At 56.5% G+C, this 17,357-nt stretch overlaps 1 protein-coding gene across 11 annotated transcripts in view; it reads right to left on the bottom strand.

Annotated features, from left to right (window-relative positions):
* The window catches only part of RAPGEF1 (Rap guanine nucleotide exchange factor 1), a 152,649-nt gene that overhangs the window by 6,420 nt on the left and 128,872 nt on the right, over positions 1–17,357 (bottom strand). For all 11 annotated transcript variants that reach the window (XM_060101732.1, XM_060101739.1, XM_060101734.1 and 8 more), the window contains 8 exons: positions 15,140–15,228; positions 8,907–9,015; positions 7,035–7,110; positions 4,834–4,918; positions 2,854–2,946; positions 1,785–1,970; positions 948–1,032; positions 739–833 (listed from right to left, as the gene is read on the bottom strand). In XM_060101732.1, coding sequence (XP_059957715.1) covers positions 739–833; positions 948–1,032; positions 1,785–1,970; positions 2,854–2,946; positions 4,834–4,918; positions 7,035–7,110; positions 8,907–9,015; positions 15,140–15,228 — 818 coding nt within the window. The remainder of the gene's footprint in view (positions 1–738; positions 834–947; positions 1,033–1,784; positions 1,971–2,853; positions 2,947–4,833; positions 4,919–7,034; positions 7,111–8,906; positions 9,016–15,139; positions 15,229–17,357) is intronic.

Raw genomic sequence — 17,357 nt, 5'->3', positions numbered from 1 at the left:
ACCACCTCGTCCTCTGCTGGGCTGCTACGCTGAGCATGTGCTGCTGACGAGTGAAACGCTTCCTGTGGTGCAGAGAGAAGCAGGGCAAGTGGGAGAGGACCCAACTCTCCTCCAAAGAGCAGTCCTTAGAGCACTTAAAAAACAGACGTTTCCCTGGTGGTGGGGATGGATTGTGTGTGTGTCCGGGGGTCAGTAAGAGACTGCCTGGCCGCCACACCCAACCATCCTCTACTGAGGCCGAGAGGCCGTGGACACCCTTGAGTCGCGTCTTTAAGAGCCCACAGTTCTGCTGTATGTTACAACATACGTGCCCTTCTGGGCTTCACTCTGCTGTAAGACTTGAAGGCTGAATAGAAGCGTTCACACAGCCACTCCTGTGCTCTACTTCTCTTTCAGGCAGAGTTGGTGTGAGGGTTAGTCCTGAGGCCGCCTGGCAGTGGGGAGACTGGCAACGACCAGTGCAGGATGCCAAGTTGAACACCCGCTCCCCTGCCGCCTTCGGTAGCAGACATTACTAATAAATCCTGGCGGAGTCCTCCTCCACCCACCCCCCAGGTGGCCCCTTCCAACGTGCAAGACACGCCCTGTCCCGTCCCTGCCCCACAAGGAGTGCCCACAGGGCCCCAGAAGGAGCTGGGAGGAATGAAAGGGCGCCTCTTTCTCCTTGCCCGGGGCGCTCTCTGTGAAGGACACGCGGGCGCCCATCCAGAAGTGCTGTGCACCGAGGGCCCTCCTTACCAGTAGGACATGTTGTTGAAGTGCTCTGTGAACTGGGTCAAGTTGGGGCTCTTCTCCTCGTTCTGCTCTTTGGCCCAAAGCAAAACCTCAGGAATCTGAAAAAGCAGGTAGGCCGGATCGAGCCGGGGCCCGCTGGCTCTGCTGAGACGCGGTGGCCTTTCTCAGTCGGGGCCGAGCAGCAGCCCTCCCCGCCCCACGCGAGGCCATACCTCTATCTTATAGAAGAGCTCGGCGTCTAGCAGTGTGAGCTGCTCAGCTATCTCATGGCTGTGGAAGTCATGCAAGGTCCCGGGCCTGGAAGACAGAGGCACGAGATGAGTGGTCAGAGGACGGGACGGTGGGGGCCGCACTTCGGGCCTCAGAGCTGACGGAACACGACTTGCTTCGCAGCAGCACGGAGGCCACGCAGCCGGTCGGGGGCGGGTCAAGACCAGACTGCACGCGTCTCCCTGGGACCACGGGGCCTGCCTTCCTCCCTGCCTCCGCCCGGCAGGCTCGGTGGTTCCACTCGCGAGCCCGCAAGCTCAGCGGCCTGCGAACGCACAGCCCGACCCCACTTCAGGGCCCAGTGGGAACAAAGATGGTGCCAGGCGAATGGAGCTGAGACACCAACAAAGAGGTGATAAATCAACAAACCTCCATGGTCTCGGGAGAGGGCCAGTGGAACCTCTACACAGGTTCCCAGGGACGGTCAGGATGGCACAGGGGGCGGTAAGAATTAAGTTGCCACGTTAGCGCCGGGAAGAGAATGAGGCGCTGACCACAGCCTGAAAGGCGTCCCTGTCCCGTCCTGGTAAGCCCCTACACGCCCTGCTGCCCAACTTCCTACTAAAACGGTGATCAGTCATACAACGTAACCCGGGAGAAGGGGCCCAGCCCCGGGGGAACCCCTGGGCTGTCCCTGAGGGACCTCGTCGCAGGGCCCGGGCGGTACCGGGGGCTGGGGGGGGGGCACTGAAGGAAATGGAATGGAGAGACGGCTGCTGGTACGGCTCTCGCCAGAGGTAGGGCCCGGAGAAGCCCAGGATGGACGGCGGGTGGCGCACCTGGCTGCTACGCCCCTGGCCGCCAGGGGCTGGTCGGAGTTGGCACACCTGAGCAGCTTCTTCTGGTCCACCTTGTCCAGGATGTTCTTCCGGAGCACCCGGGCCAGACTGAGCTCCCCGCTGCACACCAGGCGGAAGACCAGCTCCATCAGCAGCTTCAAGATCTCTTCCGTCAACTCCACTAGGCTAAAGGGCCAAGGGCCGTGTGGTGAGGGGCAGGGATGCAAGCATAGGAAGAGGGCTGGTGCCATGGGGTCCAGAAGCCCCTCGAGACACCCACCAGCAGAGCTGGGAAACCTCTCGTGGGAAGAGAGCCAGAGGAGGTCTTGGGATGGCTGTCTGCATCCTACAGAGTGCCGGGAGTGGTCCCACTGGCAACAAGTAACTGCCATTCTCTCAGCAAATGGTCACTGGCACTGGGTAAGCACCAGGGACCATGCTGCGGCCTGGGCTATGGAAACAAGTCCTGCCCCAGGGGAGCTCCTGATCCCACAGGGGTGATGAATCACCACGAGGTCTGGGCTCCACAGACCAGACAGCCCTAGGACGCCCCTGCACAGTATTCTCCACACAGTGTTTCACAGCCCCACCCCATAATCACTAAGGCCACCCCCCAGCAGAAGGTAAACACCTTGAGGGCGGGGCCTGGGTGGCTTCCTTACCAAGGGCTCTCTAGATCTAGGAAAGGTACCTTGTGCTTTGTGTTTGTTAAATGACTGGAAACGGCAAATGCCATTCAGTCAGGGGACCGTGGAAAGATGAGGAGGGCAGCTGAGGTCTAAGCCACGTGCCAGAGGGATGGCCCCACAAGGAAACCAGGGCTGGGCCGGGCCAGGGCGGGGCTGAGGGGACAAGCCATTCTCCCCAGGGGTCGTGTTGAAGCAGGCAGGAGTGAGCCCTGTCCAGGGCCTTGGGCAGTGCTCTGTGGGCACAGAGCCCAGGAGACACAGGTGAAATGTGACGGGAGGCCCAGATCTCTGCGGGGAAGCCTGTACCCCAGCGGGGACCCCGAGATGCCCGTGGCCTGCTGGGCCCCCCCGCCCGCTATCCCCCGGGGGGAAGGACTCACCAGAGCTCGTCCACCACCCGTACCAGCACGAAGAACGTGTTCTTGCTGACGCGCTTCTTGAATGTGTCGGCAAAAGGAGAGAACTTCTCGTACGTGGGCGCAGGTTAAAGAAACAACCGCCCTCACGGGTAGGGACGGGGAAGTGAGCGGGAGGGCCGCCCTCCCCCAGCCCCCCTTCCCTGAGCGAACCCTGGGAACGAGGGCACGGGGAGGGCAGAGGACCTGTGCGGGGTGGCGGGGCCGCAAAGTGAGGTTCAGCCCAGACCTCTCTGACCCCATTCTCGACCACCACCCTCTCCTGCCTGCACAACCGTCTCCCGGCCCTCCCAGGCCTGCCTCTCTGTTGGGATCAACCCAAGGTTCCTGTGACCGCTGGAATGCTGAAGGCTGCATCGCTGAGCTCAGGCAGAGAAAGGTGGTCAGAAAGCACTTGCCCTAAAATCCCTGGGTCCCTGGGGAAGGCGCACAGCTCCCCCAGAGGGGTCTCCCTCCGCCCCCGTCACGAGTTCCCATCACCCTTCCACAGCTTCAGAGGCTGCCTGCACTTGTGCCCTTCAAACACCTGGCTACTTCCTCCCTGAGGCCGTGGGGTCCCCCTTGAGGGTCACGACTTCTCACTGCCCTTGTGTTCACCAAGCCTCCAGACACTTCTGTGGCTCCACACCGCCTGCTCTCAGGAAGGAGCCGTGCACCAGGGACAGCGCTGAGGGCCGGCAGCACATGGGACCCACCAGCCAGCTGCGCCCAGGATCTCGATGCTGCAACACGTCCGTTAACATGCCTGAAGCGCCAAGCAGGGCAGATACTGAGATGCCGAGTCCGAGAGGCCTGGGGGGTGCTCTCCCTCCAGGCTGCCCTACGGGTCACTCAACCTCTCTGAACTTCTGTTTCCTTAATTACACAGTAGGAAATACCATCATGGCGCCACATAACAAATGGCAGTGATGTGTGTGTGATAATGGTACAGCGGAGGGAGATTACCCACACAATCGCTCAGCAGCATAACCGACACCAGGCCGTCCTCAAGTGTGAGTTACTGTCATTCGCTGACCCAGGCCTGTGTGTGAGCCACTGAAGGTGGGAGGCGGGAGGGAAGGAAGTCTCTGCACATGGGGGCCGTCCAGTTCTGAGGGACCAGGGCCCCGAGGGGGGGCCAGGGGAGAGAGGAGGACAGGAGGCACACAGGAGGGAGTGGGCGAGCTGGGAGGGCTCAGGACTTCTGCCCCAAGGGACAGCGGCTGCCCAGCAGATGGCAGTCATGGGCTGTGACGCGGGAGGACGCTGAGGGGCAGGGACCCTGGGCTGGAACAGTAGCTCCTTCGCCTTGGCAGGATGGGCAGGTTTGGACCTGAGAAAGAGGCAATGAAAGTGTGTCCCTCCAGGCCTCGGGATCTTCCTTGGCCACTACTGTGGGGAGTCGTATCTGAAAGGGTGAGCCCGTGGGGTAGATGTGGTCGAGGGGCAGGAGGCGACTGTGCTCCCCTGCTGGGTCTGCCATCTGGGGGAGTGGCCGTGCCTGGCTCTGAGGTGGTCCTCTGGAGTCCTGATCCCCTCAAACCCTGCGAACTTCATACCCATCACCCCTAATGCCCTGGGGCTCAGCTCTGCAAAGCCGCAGGTGCCAGTGACCTGGGTCTCCGCAGGGGCCCGCACACTCCCACCCTCTCAGCGTGCGCCAGTTCTTTCTAATTCTTTCTCAGAATCACCCAGTGATCACAACTGCCATTAGGCAGCACCCTATGTTCCAGGCACTTCACATAACGTCACTCAGACCTTTTACAGACGAGGAATGAGGCTCAAAGAAGCCTTGCCTGAGGTCCCAAAGCTGGGCCATGGCGGAGCTGGGCTGAGCATCTCCCTCACTCCTGCCCGCAGCTCCCCGCGCGAGGGCCGTGTGGGCACGGAGGCCCCTCTCCCGGCGCCAGGAGGCTCTGTGCAGTGAGAGGTGTGACGCCAGGGCTGAGGCACGGGCAAGGATATCTGTACTGCAGCTTCTTGATGAGCTCCTCAGGGGTGATGAAGGTCCTGTAGGTGGTCAGGAAGGCCTCGCAGTACAGCACCAGGTCTGGAGGGAAGAGCGGTTGATTAGTGAGGCTGCCACTGGCGCAGGGCACGGACAGGCAGCACACCTGCTGCAAGTACATGCCACCTCTGATTACACACTGAGAGCTTCCTGTCTGCCTGAAGACGATGATTCAGAGAGTCTTAATCACCGTGGGCATAGAGAATACAATTCAAACTCATCAGCAGGACTCTGAAGCTAAAGCATAGGTAACACTTTAGGTGGCAGGGCCCAGGAACAAAAATCTTGGGAATTTCCACATAGTGAGAGACCTAAGAAAAGGCCGAAGGGGCTCAGCCTGGCATGCGGCTGGACACTCAGGTGTGCAGACTCTGGTGTCAGGGGAGGGCAAGGCCCACTGGAAGAAGGGGTCCAAGGCTGCACCCCCTGAGCCACGGGGTCTTCCAGCCATTGGTGTGGTCTCTGGTCTGCAGGAAGCCACCTGCCCAAGGAGCTTGCTGTGTGGCCCAGGGCCTCTGCCTCAACCACCCATCCCAGGGACAAACGACTGGAGCCTCAAAATCTTTCCACTGATAAAACCGAGCGGAAGCCCCAGCGGGCAGCAGAGCCTCCTCTGCCAGGCACGGCCAGCACCGACTGGAAGGTCCTTGGGTTGCCCTGCCTGCAGGGTTCCCTCTGGCCTTGGCCGCAGCCGGCTGCACCTGGCAGGTCAGCAGTTTACTGCTCAGGGCTGAGCACTGGGGCCAGCTCCCACTTCAGCCTTTTACTACTGGACAAAAATGAGAGCTGTTTCTCATGCCAGGCTGAGGATGGAGCTCTGACCTGTCCGGCATGGAGGAGGGTTTACTGAAGAAGGCAGAGCACGGGCTGTTCCTGGGGGATGTAAACAGATACTCCCTGAGCACTTCCTATGTGCCAACTTGCTCAGTCTTCACACCCACTGGGCACTTTGAACCTCTTCACAAAGCTGAGTCAGCTGAGGCCGAGAAGGGACGTGCCCAGCAAGCGGCCCAGCCTGAGAACACACGGCCAGGATTCAAACTCAGTCTCCAGGACCGCACTCTGCCTGGGTCAGAAGAAACCCGGAGGGCAAAAGCGTGGCTGTGGTGAGTTTGTGGGAGCCATTTCTTCTTTTTCTCTAATTTTCCAGTTTTCAGCAATGCAAACAATTAGTTTTGTACTACTTTCATAATTTAAAAATTCCCAGAATCATCTGTGTAACATACTTTGGGAAATCTGTAAAAACATAGGGACCAGGTTGTTTACAGAAATGAAATTGGTGGGTTAGGGTTTCATGACTGGGGTGCTTTAATTCCTACGCACCTTACTTTAACATTGCTGTTCCATCATCTTTTTAATAATTTAAAAAACGTAAAAAGGAAGTGTGTGTGGGGAGAGGCCGGGCCCAGCTGTGGGGCGTGTGCACTGCAGGCCCCTCCCACCTGACCAAGGTCACGGGCACCAGCCTTACAGCCCCTCCTTTTCCTCCTCCTTCCAGAACACAACTTGGAAAGACAGCTCCTCTGCTAGCAGAGTCCACCCAACAGAAAACAGGCCCTGCTTTTCCAGCCCTCTCGAAGGATCAGGACGTGAAGGGGTGTCTCTGTGCTGAGAGTGGGGAACCCTGTCCTGTGCAGGTAACGCTGCTGGAAGACTGGATGCTCCTGACAGGACCTCTGCCCCAGGAAGCTCCCAGAGGAGGAATAAAGGAAACCCAATCCAGCGGTCTGGAATAGTATAATGGGCAAAATATCAGGAAAAGCATAAAAAGCTACCCGCACATCAACGTAATTTTAGCACTATCGTTGAACATGTCGCTACTCAAGGTACCGTCTGTGGAGCACCTACCAGGTGCCGGGCTCTGCACCTGAAACTTGCCCCTTGATGATCCTGGGGTCCTTACTACCCTGCACCACCAGACGACACACTCTGAGGGGGTTGGGAAGCGGAGGGTCTGGCTCTGAATGTGGGTCACCTGTCCCCCATGTGGGCACTCCCTACGGTAACCCAGCAGCACCAGGACTGCTGTTCTGACCCGCTCAGGGCTGGAGGAGAGGAGAGGGCAGGGCAGTGGAGCCGAGCAATGTCTCGGTTCAGCGGGACCAGCCCCCTCCAGGGAGCTCGGGCATAGAGGCCGCCGCGGCCGGCGCTGCCGTACCTTTCCTGTCCGTCTCAGTAGCGTGGACCAGTAGGATGTCACCAGATCCTCCCCGGACGTCTGGTCCGTCGTCACCCTGCAAAACCACAGCAAAGGAGGGCGTGGAGCAGAACGCAGCCGTAAGAAAGTCCGCTTAGGGAGTCACAAGCAGGGACGAGATGACAAAGACACGGTGTTGCAGAGACGCCAGGTCCTCTCTGCCCCGCCCTCCCTCACTCCGGGAGCAGCGTGGCCGGGCTGCAGAGGCCAGGTGCGCCCATCCAGCCCGCCCACCGCGTGGCACAGTGCTCTGAGGACACCACTGGCTCAGGGGGGCATGGCTCCGGTCAGTCTTTCCCTGTTCACCAACCCACGGCTCAGGGCGGAAGAGGGGACGGAGGGAGCCGAGGGGGAGGCAGGCAGGACCGGCACCGGCCCTTCCCAGGATGATGGTGGAGGCGGCAGACCACTTCCAGGTATGCACATGTTCCCAAAACTGCAGCAAGCTGCCCTAAACTTAAACCTGCTTCCTCAGGTGGAGGGAATCACTTGTCACATCCCACGTTCTTCCAGGGAGCCCTTCTTAGAGGAGTGAAAAGTGTCACAAAGATGCTCCATTAGGGGCTTCCCTGGTGGCGCAGTGGTTAAGAGTCCGCCTGCCGATGCAGGGCACACGGGTTCGTGCCCCGGTTCGGGAAGATCCCACATGCCGTGGAGCGGCTGGGCCCGTGAGCCATGGCCGCTGAGTCTGCGCGTCCGGAGCCTGTGCTCCGCAACGGGAGAGGCCACAACAGTGAGAGGCCCACATACCGCAAAAAAAAAAAAAAAAAAAAAAAAAAAAAAGATGTTCAATTATATCCGATGTTGCTTACACTGACCGTGGCCTGCCAGTTAAGGGAAAAGTCTTATTTTCACATGAGCAAACTGAGGCCTTAACTCATAAAGCTGGCCTGCAGCCACCGGCCCCATACGTTGTAATTCCGAAGGAGACCACGCCCCGCGAGCTTCCTCGTGTCTCTAGCTCTTGGAGATGCACCTGCCTCTCCAAAGCTTCAAGGTTTTTACGTTGGAAGTGTCTTGGATTTCCAGCTAAGACAGGGCAGCTCCGCCCAGGGCCTGATTTTTCAGAAGAAATTTCTGGCAAGAGTCACGAATCATTCTCTCTGCAGAGAAGCCAGCCCTGCCTTCCCTGTTCCTCTCTGCTGCAGCCTAGCCACGTGTGTGTGTACAGCACAGCCGCCTCCTCGGCGGGGGTCAAGGCTACCACTGGGAGCCATTCCTCCGTGTCCCTGGAACCGCTGGGCAGCAGGGGGCAGGAGGCCCTCTCAGGTCAGCCCCTCTTACTGTGCCAGGTTCGGGCACCGCGTTTACCCATGAAGCTCTACTGATAAGACATGGGACAGAGGCAGCCTCGGTGGCCAGGCCTGGCATTTCTTAATTAGCTGTGCTTCCCACGCTGACACTACACTGGGGTCATTCTGTCATTAACGACATAAAAATATCTTGCACTAGCGAGGGCTTACCACACACGGGCTCCGTGCTGAGCACCCTCGTGGATTTCGTTCTCACAACACCCTCCAGAGTCCTGTCATTTGGGGCTTAGAGAGGACATGTCACTTGCCCAAGATCACTCTCCAGAAGTGTCACAGAAGGGGACGGCACACTTCCTCCTGGAAGTCACCCATGTGCCCAGGGTCTTAGAGCACCCACGGTGGCCCAGGCATGGGGCCAGGACAAACAGGATGCCAGAGTCCGCCGCCCAGGAGGGCCCCCTGGGGGGGTCAGCACTCGGCATGGGCCCTTCCGTTTGGGACACCTGCAGGTCCCCTTCTCAAAGCCCCCCGCCCTCTTCCCGGGCCAGGCCCTGAACACCAAGGCCCGTGAGGAGCCCACCTCTTGCTTGAGCATCAGCCTTGCCATGATCTCACTGTGGTCAGTGAGGGACAGCTCGTCTGCTTCCTCCTCCGACTGGGCCTCTGGGGCATCCGGTGACTTTGGGGCCCTGGAGAGACAAATGGTTTGTGCTGTGTCAACAGACCCTGAGCGCCACGGCTCCCGGGGGCCACGCGGGTCTTGTGGTACAGCCGCTCCCCTGAACGAGTCCTCCCCGGACTGCAGCTCCAGTGAGAAGCCCAGACCCGCTTCCCACCCCTCCACAGGGGGCCCAGGGGTGGACAAGAGGCCGGGATGCAGACTGGGTTTCTAGTTCTGCTCCTGATAAGCTGCGTGACCTGGGGACAGTCCCTGCTCTCTCTGGACACTCCATCAGTAAGTGGAAGGGATTAAGCTCACAGAGCAAGAAGGTTCCACTGAGCAATTTGAAAAAGTAATGGTCTCAGTCACCTGTGTCAAGGCCCACAGACCGCACGGACTGTCAGTACTTAAGGAGAGAATGGCAAAGGGCCAGCGGGACGGGGCAACAAGCCAGCACGATCTCAGTGCCATCCCCAGGTCTTTCCCCAGGGCCACCTCTCTAGTGGACTGAAGAGGAGCATGAAGCAGGCCCCTGTCCGCGGGTGCCGGCGGGCAGCAGCATGAGCAGGGGCCCAGCCTGAGCCAAGGGCAGGGAGGGCTTGAAGATGGGACAGGCAAGCTGAGACTGAAGCGCTGAGTACGAGTTTGGTGAAGGGGGAGGAGAGAACCTCCAACAGACGAAGCACATGGGGAGCCTGCAGACGGGGGACACGAGGCAGATGGATGTGGGGCCTGCGGGCACCGTGCTTTCCCCCGGCATTTTTTCCCATATTCCCATCATTCTCATGATCGATCCTGTGAGCCACTGACTGGCCTTGTGGTCGCAGGCTTCATTTTTAACCCTAAGTATCTGAGACATTAAAACCTGGGCCTTTTGGGAATTCCCTGGCAGTCCAGTGATTAGACCCCGTGCTTTCACTGCTGAGGGCCTGGGTTCAATCCCTGGTTGGCGAACTAAGATCCCACAAGCCACACGGTACAGGAGAAAAAACCCAAGTCAAAACAAACAAACAAAACCCCCTGGGCCTTCAGTAAGACAACATGGATGGGCCAGAGCAAAACCACGCACAGTCCTGAGACGAACCCTCAGCTGCATGTCAGCGTCCAGTTTGTGGCCTGGCCTTCATGGAAAGAGGACAACACCCCAGTGACCGCTTCTGGCCAGTCAGCGTGCTTATCCTTCGGCTTCTTGTGCAGGCGCCACCTGAGCTCTGAAAAACGGCACCCCTGGGTCCAGTGGAGCTAGAGCCCATGAGCTGCTGTTGTCTGGCACAGACGCCTCTGCCACTACGCGTTAGACTAGAAAACCCATCAACCCCTAACACGTGGGGAGACCTGAGCCTGGGCCACTGAATCAGACTCTGTGTGGACGGTACTGAGGGGCGGCCAGAGTAGGCTGGGCAGGCAGCCCTTGTCAACAGGCCCCTAGAGAATGCCTTCTATTTTTTTTCCTGTCTCTTGCTATTTTTACCACATCTTTAACCATTTATGTTTAGGCCTGACAATAGCAAGTGGGTATTGCTTAGCTCTGTACCCAGGACTCCAGAAGTAGCCGAACCTTAGCCTAAAGAGGGAGGAAAAGCTTGAATTTGTGGAGCATTTCACAAAGAAGGGGAAGTCAACATGAAGTTGCAGGTGGCAGGGCTGATTCACAGGTCCTGCACATTATCCTTTCTACATGTGGACTGGAGAAATTTACTACATATTTCTAAACCTGGGCAGGTTTGACTCATGCTAATGTTGAAATGTTACCAAAGATGAAAGAGACATATGACTAAATGCAGAGATGACTCCTGATTGACCCTGGTTCCAAAAAATAAGCCTTATAAGACATATTAGGGAGAACTAGGGAAATGGAAGATCATTTGCATATCAGATAATGTAAAGAATTTATTACTCTTCTTAGGTGTGATAATCATATCGTAATCAGGTAGGCATCTAAAATTTTTTAGGAGGCATGCTGAAATACTTAGGGGCTGAGTGTCATGTCTGTGACTTACTTTCAAATACACACTACATACAATTTACACACTATCTCTAGAAACTCACGATAAAAAGCTTGGTGGGGGGGAATCTTTTACACTCCTCTATTACATTTGAACTTGGAGGAGGCAGAAGGGAGGCTGGCCTAGGATTTGAGAAAGAAAACACTGTTGTGGGTAATTTGTAAGGTGAAGGGTATGCGTGGAGATGCTCAAGAAGCAGTGGCAGCCTGTGTGCCAGCAGGAAGGCTTCTGAGGGGTGCAGTTATCAGTGATTTTTCTTATTTTCTTGTACGTTTCTATACTTTCCATGTTCTCTACCCTGAGCATGCATAATTTTGAGAATCAGAATAAAGGGAAGAGTGTACACACATATCTCAGAGATACTGTGGACTTGGTTCCCAGCCACTGCAATAAAGCAAGTAACACAATAAAGTGATTCACATGAATTTTTTTCGTTTCCCAGTGCATATAAAAGGCATATTTAGGGCTTCCCTGGTGGCGCAGTGGTTGAGAGTCCGCCTGCCAATGCAGGGGACACGGGTTCGTGCCCCGGTCTGGGAAGATCCCACATGCCATGGAGTGGCTAGGCCCGTGAGCCATGGCCGCTGAGCTTGCGTGTCCGGAGCCTGTGCTCCGCAACGGGAGAGGCCACAGCAGTGAGAGGCCCGCGTACCGCAAAAAAACAAAACAACAACAACAAAAAAAGGCATATTTATACTATACTGTAGTCTTTTAAGTGTGCAATAGCATTATGTCTAAAAAAACAGTAGGGACATCCCTGGTGGCGCAGTGGATAAGAATCCGCCTGCCAATGCAGGGGACACGGGTTTGAGCCCTGGTGTGGGAAGATCCCACATGCCACGGAGCAACTAAGCCCGTGCGCCACAACTACTAAGCCTGCGCTCCAGAGCCTGCAAACCACACCTACTGAAGCCTGCGTGCCTAGAGCCTGTGCTCTGCAACAAGAGAAGCCACCGCAATGAGAAGCCCGCGCACCACAACCAAGAGTAGCCCCCGCTCGCCGCAACTAGAGAAAGCCTGCACGCAGCAATGGAGACCCAACGCAGCCAAAAAAAAAAAAAAAAAAAAAAAATTAAATCTTAAAAATCAATCAATAAAAATTTAAAAAGTGGGCCTCCCTGGTGGCGCAGTGGTTGAGAGTCCGCCTGCCGTTGCAGGGGATACGGGTTCGTGCCCCGGTCTGGGAGGATCCCATATGCCGCGGAGCGGCTGGGCCCGTGAGCCATGGCCGCTGAGCCTGCGCATCCGGAGCCTGTGCTCCGCAACGGGAGAGGCCACAACGGTGAGAGGCCCGCGTACGGCAAAAAAAAAAAAAAAAAAAAAAATTTAAAAAGTGTACGTACACCTTAATTAAAGAATACTTTATTGCTAAAAAAATGCTAACCCCCATCTGAGCCACTGGTGAGCTGTAATCTTTCTGGGGGTCGAGGGCCTGCCTCGATGCTGGTGGCTGCTGACTGATCAGGCTGGGGCTGCAGCGATTTCTTAAGACGAGACCACAGTGGAGTCTGCCGCACCAACTGGCTCTCCTCTCACAAACACTTTTCTCTGGAGCAGGCGATGCTGTTTGCTAGCATTTTACTCACAGTGGAAATTCTTCCAAAATTGGAGTCAGTCCTCTCAAACCCTGCCGCTAATATTCTAAATCCGTTGTTGTCATTTCGATAACCTTCACCGCCTCTTCCCGGGGAGCAGATTCCGTCTCAAGACATCACTTCCCGTGCTCATCCGTAAGAAGCAACTCCTCCTCTGTTACAGTTTTATCACGAGGTTGCAGCATTCAGTCCCATCTTCGGGCTCCACTTCTCGTTCTAGTTCTCCTGTTGTTTCCACCACACATGCAGTTACCTCCTCCACTGAAGTCTTGAATCCCTCAAAGTCATCCAGGAGGGCTGAAATCAACTTCTTCCAAACTCTCGTTAATGTCGATATTTTGACTTCTTCCCACTAATCACAAGTGTTCTTAATGGCACATAGAATGGTGAGTCCTTTCCGGAAGGGATTCAATTTACTTTGCCAGATCCATGAGAGGAATCACAAATTATGGTAGTGACAGCCTTACAAAATGTATTTTTTAAGTAATAAGACTTGAGAGTTGAAATTACTCCTTGATCCAGGGGCTGCAGAACGGATGCTGTGTTATCAGGCAAGGAAACAACACTGATCTCACTGCATATCATCTCCATCAGAGCTCTTGGGTGACCAGGTTCACTAACCATGAGCAGTACTTTTTTTTTTTTTTTTTTTTCCTTCCCCGGTCCGCGGGCCTCTCACTGTTGTGGCCTCTCCCGTTGCGGAGCACAGGCTCCGGACGCACAGGCTCAGCGGCCATGGCTCACGGGCCCAGCCGCTCTGCAGCATGTGGGATCTTCCCGGACCGGGGCACGAACCCGTGTCCCCTGCATCAGCAGGCGGACTCTCAACCACTGCGCCACCAGGGAAGCCCGAGCAGTACTATTTTTAAAGGAATCTTTTTTTCTGAGCAGTAGGTCTCAACAGTGGGCTTAAAATATTCAGTAAACCATGTTGTAAACAGATGTGCTGTCATCCAGGCCTTGTTGTTCCATTTATAGAGCACAGGCAGAGTAGATTTAGCATAATTCTTATGGGCTCTTGGATTCTGGGAATGGTAAATGAGCACTGACTTCAACTTAAAGTCACCAGCTGCATTAGCCCCTAATTAGAGAGTCAGCCTGTCCTTTGAAGCCAGGCATTGACTTCTCCTCTCTGGCTATGAAAGTCCTGGATGGTGTCTTTTGCCTACAGAGGCTGTTTTGTCTACATAGAAAATCTGTTGCGTAGTGTAGCACCTTCATGAATGATCTCAGCTAGATCTTCTGGACAACTTGCTGCAGCTTCTCCATCAGCGCTTGCTGCTTCACCTGGCACTTCGACGTTACGAGATGGCTTCTTTCCTTAAACCTCTTCAGCCAATGTCTGTCAGCTTCAGAATTTTCTTCTGCAGATTCCTCGCCTCTCTCAACCTTCACAGAATTGAAGAGAGTTAGGACCTTGCTCTGGATGAGGCTTTGGCTTAAGGGAACGTTGGGCTGGTCTGATCTTCTATCCATACCACTCGAACTTTCTCCATACCAGCAATAAGGCTGTTTTGCTTTCTTATCATTTGTGTGATCACTGGAGTAGCACTTTTAATTTTCTTCAAGCACTTTTCCTTTGCCTTCACACCTTGGCTAACCAACTTGTTTGGCTGGTAGAAGAGGCCTAGCTTTAGGCCTATCCTGGCTTTCAACATGCCCTCCTCACTAAGCTTCATTTCTAGCTTTTGATTTAAAGTGAGAGGGACTTCCCTGGTGGTGCAGTGGTTGAGAACCCGCCTGCCGACACAGGGGGACACGGGTTCGAGCCCTGGTCCGGGAAGATCCCACATGCCACTGAGCAACTAAGCCCGTGCGCCACAACTACTGAGTCTGTGCTCTAGAGCCTGCGTGCTGCAATTACTGAAGCCTACGTGCCTAGAGCCCGTGCTCCACAACGAGGTGCCACCGCAGTGAGAAACCCGCCCACTGCAACGAACAGTAGTCCCGCTCGCCACAACTAGAGAAAGCCCGCATGCAGTAACGAAGACCCAACGCAGACAAAAAAAAAAAAAATGTGAGAGAGATGTGTGGGTCTTCCTTTCGATTGAACACTTAGGGGCCATTGTGCGGTTATTAACTAGCCTAACTTCAAATACTGTGTCTCAGGGAACAGGGAGGCCTGAGAGGGAGGGAGATTGGGGAACAGCCATTCGGTAGAGCAGTCAGAACACACACGACATTTATCGATTGTTTGCCATCTTATATGGGCATGGTTCGTGGTGCCCCCAGACAATTACAGTCGTAACCTCAAAGATCACCGATCGTCATAACAAATATAATAATAATGAAAAAAATTGAAATCCTGGGAGAATTACCAGATACATGAAGTGAGCAAATGCTGTTGGAAAGGTGACGCCTACAGACTTGCTTGATGCAGGGTTGTTACAAACCTTCACTTTGTAAAAAACACATCTGGCGCAGCGCAAGTGTAAACATAAAGCCCCAGCAGGCCTGGCGTGCTCGCCGCAGGGGCAGCTGGGGCAGCTCTCGCTGGGCGGGCAGACGTGATGCTTTCAGGGCACCCGGCTCCACGTGGGTAACTTCCTACCTGTCCCCGCCGTCCCTGCTTTCCTTCCCAGGTGCACTGCCGGCTGACGAGGCGTCTCTGGGATGTCCGTCCTTCGAAGCTGGTGATTCCTGAAAAGAGAAGGCAGTGCTGGGTGTGTGACAGGTGCCCCCGCTGGGCTGCTCTGCTTCCCAGCATTCCTGCCTGCAAGTGGCTTTTGAATGCAAGTTCCTAAGGAACTTGAGATGTAAACACGTCAACCATGACCGCGGTCCATTACACAGGAAGCACGGGCCCTCTTCAGACTAGCATCTTGCCTCTGGGGAGAGTGAAAAGCGCCACTACTTATAACCTTTGTCAGCCGCCGACCTAGAGGAAGCCATCCCGACCACCTGCTGGAAGAAAGGACCGTCACAGGAGCTACCGCTCAGCCAAGCTCCGTGAGGCACTGCGCACGCCTTTCCTCACCTGGCCCTGACCAACACCCTACCTGCTGGCCAACATCACCATACCCGGTCACACAAAGAAACAGAGACTGTGGGAAGTGAAGGGCCGGCCCCAGACCCCCGAGCTGGAAGGCTGTGGCCCTGCCCGCTAGGCCCTGCAGGTGTGCAGCAGGCCTCCGCCAGCGTGCCCGTCACGGCACGCCCTCAGCACCACAGCTATGCTTCCCAAGGGCCTAGCTGCTCGAGTGCACAAAGGCAACCCCTCCTTCCTCCAGCAGCCTTGCTTCTTCCTAGGAACCTGGGCCCACCCACTCAATGACGACACGGCACCCTGGCATCCCTGGTCTGCCACCAAGGCCACAACAGAGAACGGGGTGGGGTGGGGGGAGTATGAAGAAGCGGAACGTCCTCATGGAGGGCACTGCAGCACCTCACGGGGTCACAGGTGGAGGGGAGAGCTCTGGAAGGCCAGCCTGGAATGGACTCCATGTGCAGAGGCTGAATTGGATGATGGTGGGGGAGGTCACCAGAGGGGACAGGTGAGGCGGGAACACCAGGCGAGAAACAGCTTACCTCCCAAGGACGGGGCTGAACCCACTGGAGTGAAAATTCTACAGTGTTCTACAACGTGCTAATACCTGACGTGGGGCTTGCCTCATGTGGGTATCTAGGTGCTGTGGGGGCCCCCTTAGGGGGCCATCCTAACGAGAGTGACCACGCTTTTAATGGACTGGGCCCCTTGAGCTGACCCCTGAGCAGGACGGAGTCCTCATGGCACCTCCCCTCCAGGGACTCGGCCCCCACTCGGGACAGTGGGGAGAATCAGTTTCGAAGGTTTTGCAGTTGCTCATGTTTTGCTGCAGCAAAACCTGGAAAGCTGACTGCTTAACAGAACTGCTGTGCCTTGACTGGCGCTGGGAGGCCAGCAAAACAAGGGCAACCACGACAGGAGGGAGGCCTGGCGGACTCACCAGGTTCCTTGGAAGCAGGGACTGTAGGCGTGGAGCTTGCTGGGTGGGAGGGGGATGTCGGCTTGGAAGGCTCAGTGTGGGAGAGAGGAGTCCCTGCCTCTGGGGGAGGGACAGCAGACGGGCCCCAACACCAGAAGACGGGGCAGAAAGAAATCCCTGAGAGCAACCGGACACGTGGCCAGGGCCAAGGCCAGGCTGCTCCCGTGATCTCGACGGCCCACCGGCCAGGCTGGAGGAGCAGCACACCGCTGAAGCGAAAGCAAAGGAGGCTCCGCTGGAAGCCCTGTCCTCTCCCCGCAGAGCTGAGCCGGCCCCTGGCTGGGCTGCTGGTGACCGGGAGGCTCAGCCAGACAGAAGCAGGGCCCGAGCCCTGCCAGGCTAGGCCGCGGGCACAAGGCAGCCCGCAGTTACTTTCTCCTCGCTGCTCTGGCCAGAGGCATACAGACTGACGGATTCACCCTCACTGGCGCGTTCGCGCTGGGGGTGACAGGACGAGAGGGGACGCACACGGGACGGACCCCGCCACGGGGCCGGCCCTGACCGGGATGCTCCTTTCACCAGGAGGAGAGGACGGCGGCGGCGACGTGCCCTTCGTTCTCCGGGGACGCCTTCCCAGGGTCGGGGAACAAAGCTGCTTCTGCCACCTCCTGCCTCTGTCAGAGGGGACCCACGTTTCCTGCTGGAGCTTCCCCAAAGGCGTCAAGGGCCACTTAAGCTGTCCTGGGGGAGGCGTACTCCTCCCCACTCTGCCGTGCTGGGGCCAAACATGGAGGCAGAGAGGCAACCCATCAAGACAGAGCACTGGCTGCACGTGCCTGCACTTGCCCTGCCCCTGCCTGGCCG

Source organism: Mesoplodon densirostris, chromosome 6 (assembly GCF_025265405.1).
Source record: "Mesoplodon densirostris isolate mMesDen1 chromosome 6, mMesDen1 primary haplotype, whole genome shotgun sequence".
Lineage (NCBI taxonomy): Eukaryota > Metazoa > Chordata > Mammalia > Artiodactyla > Ziphiidae > Mesoplodon > Mesoplodon densirostris.
This window is presented reverse-complemented; position numbering and strand designations above follow the sequence as displayed.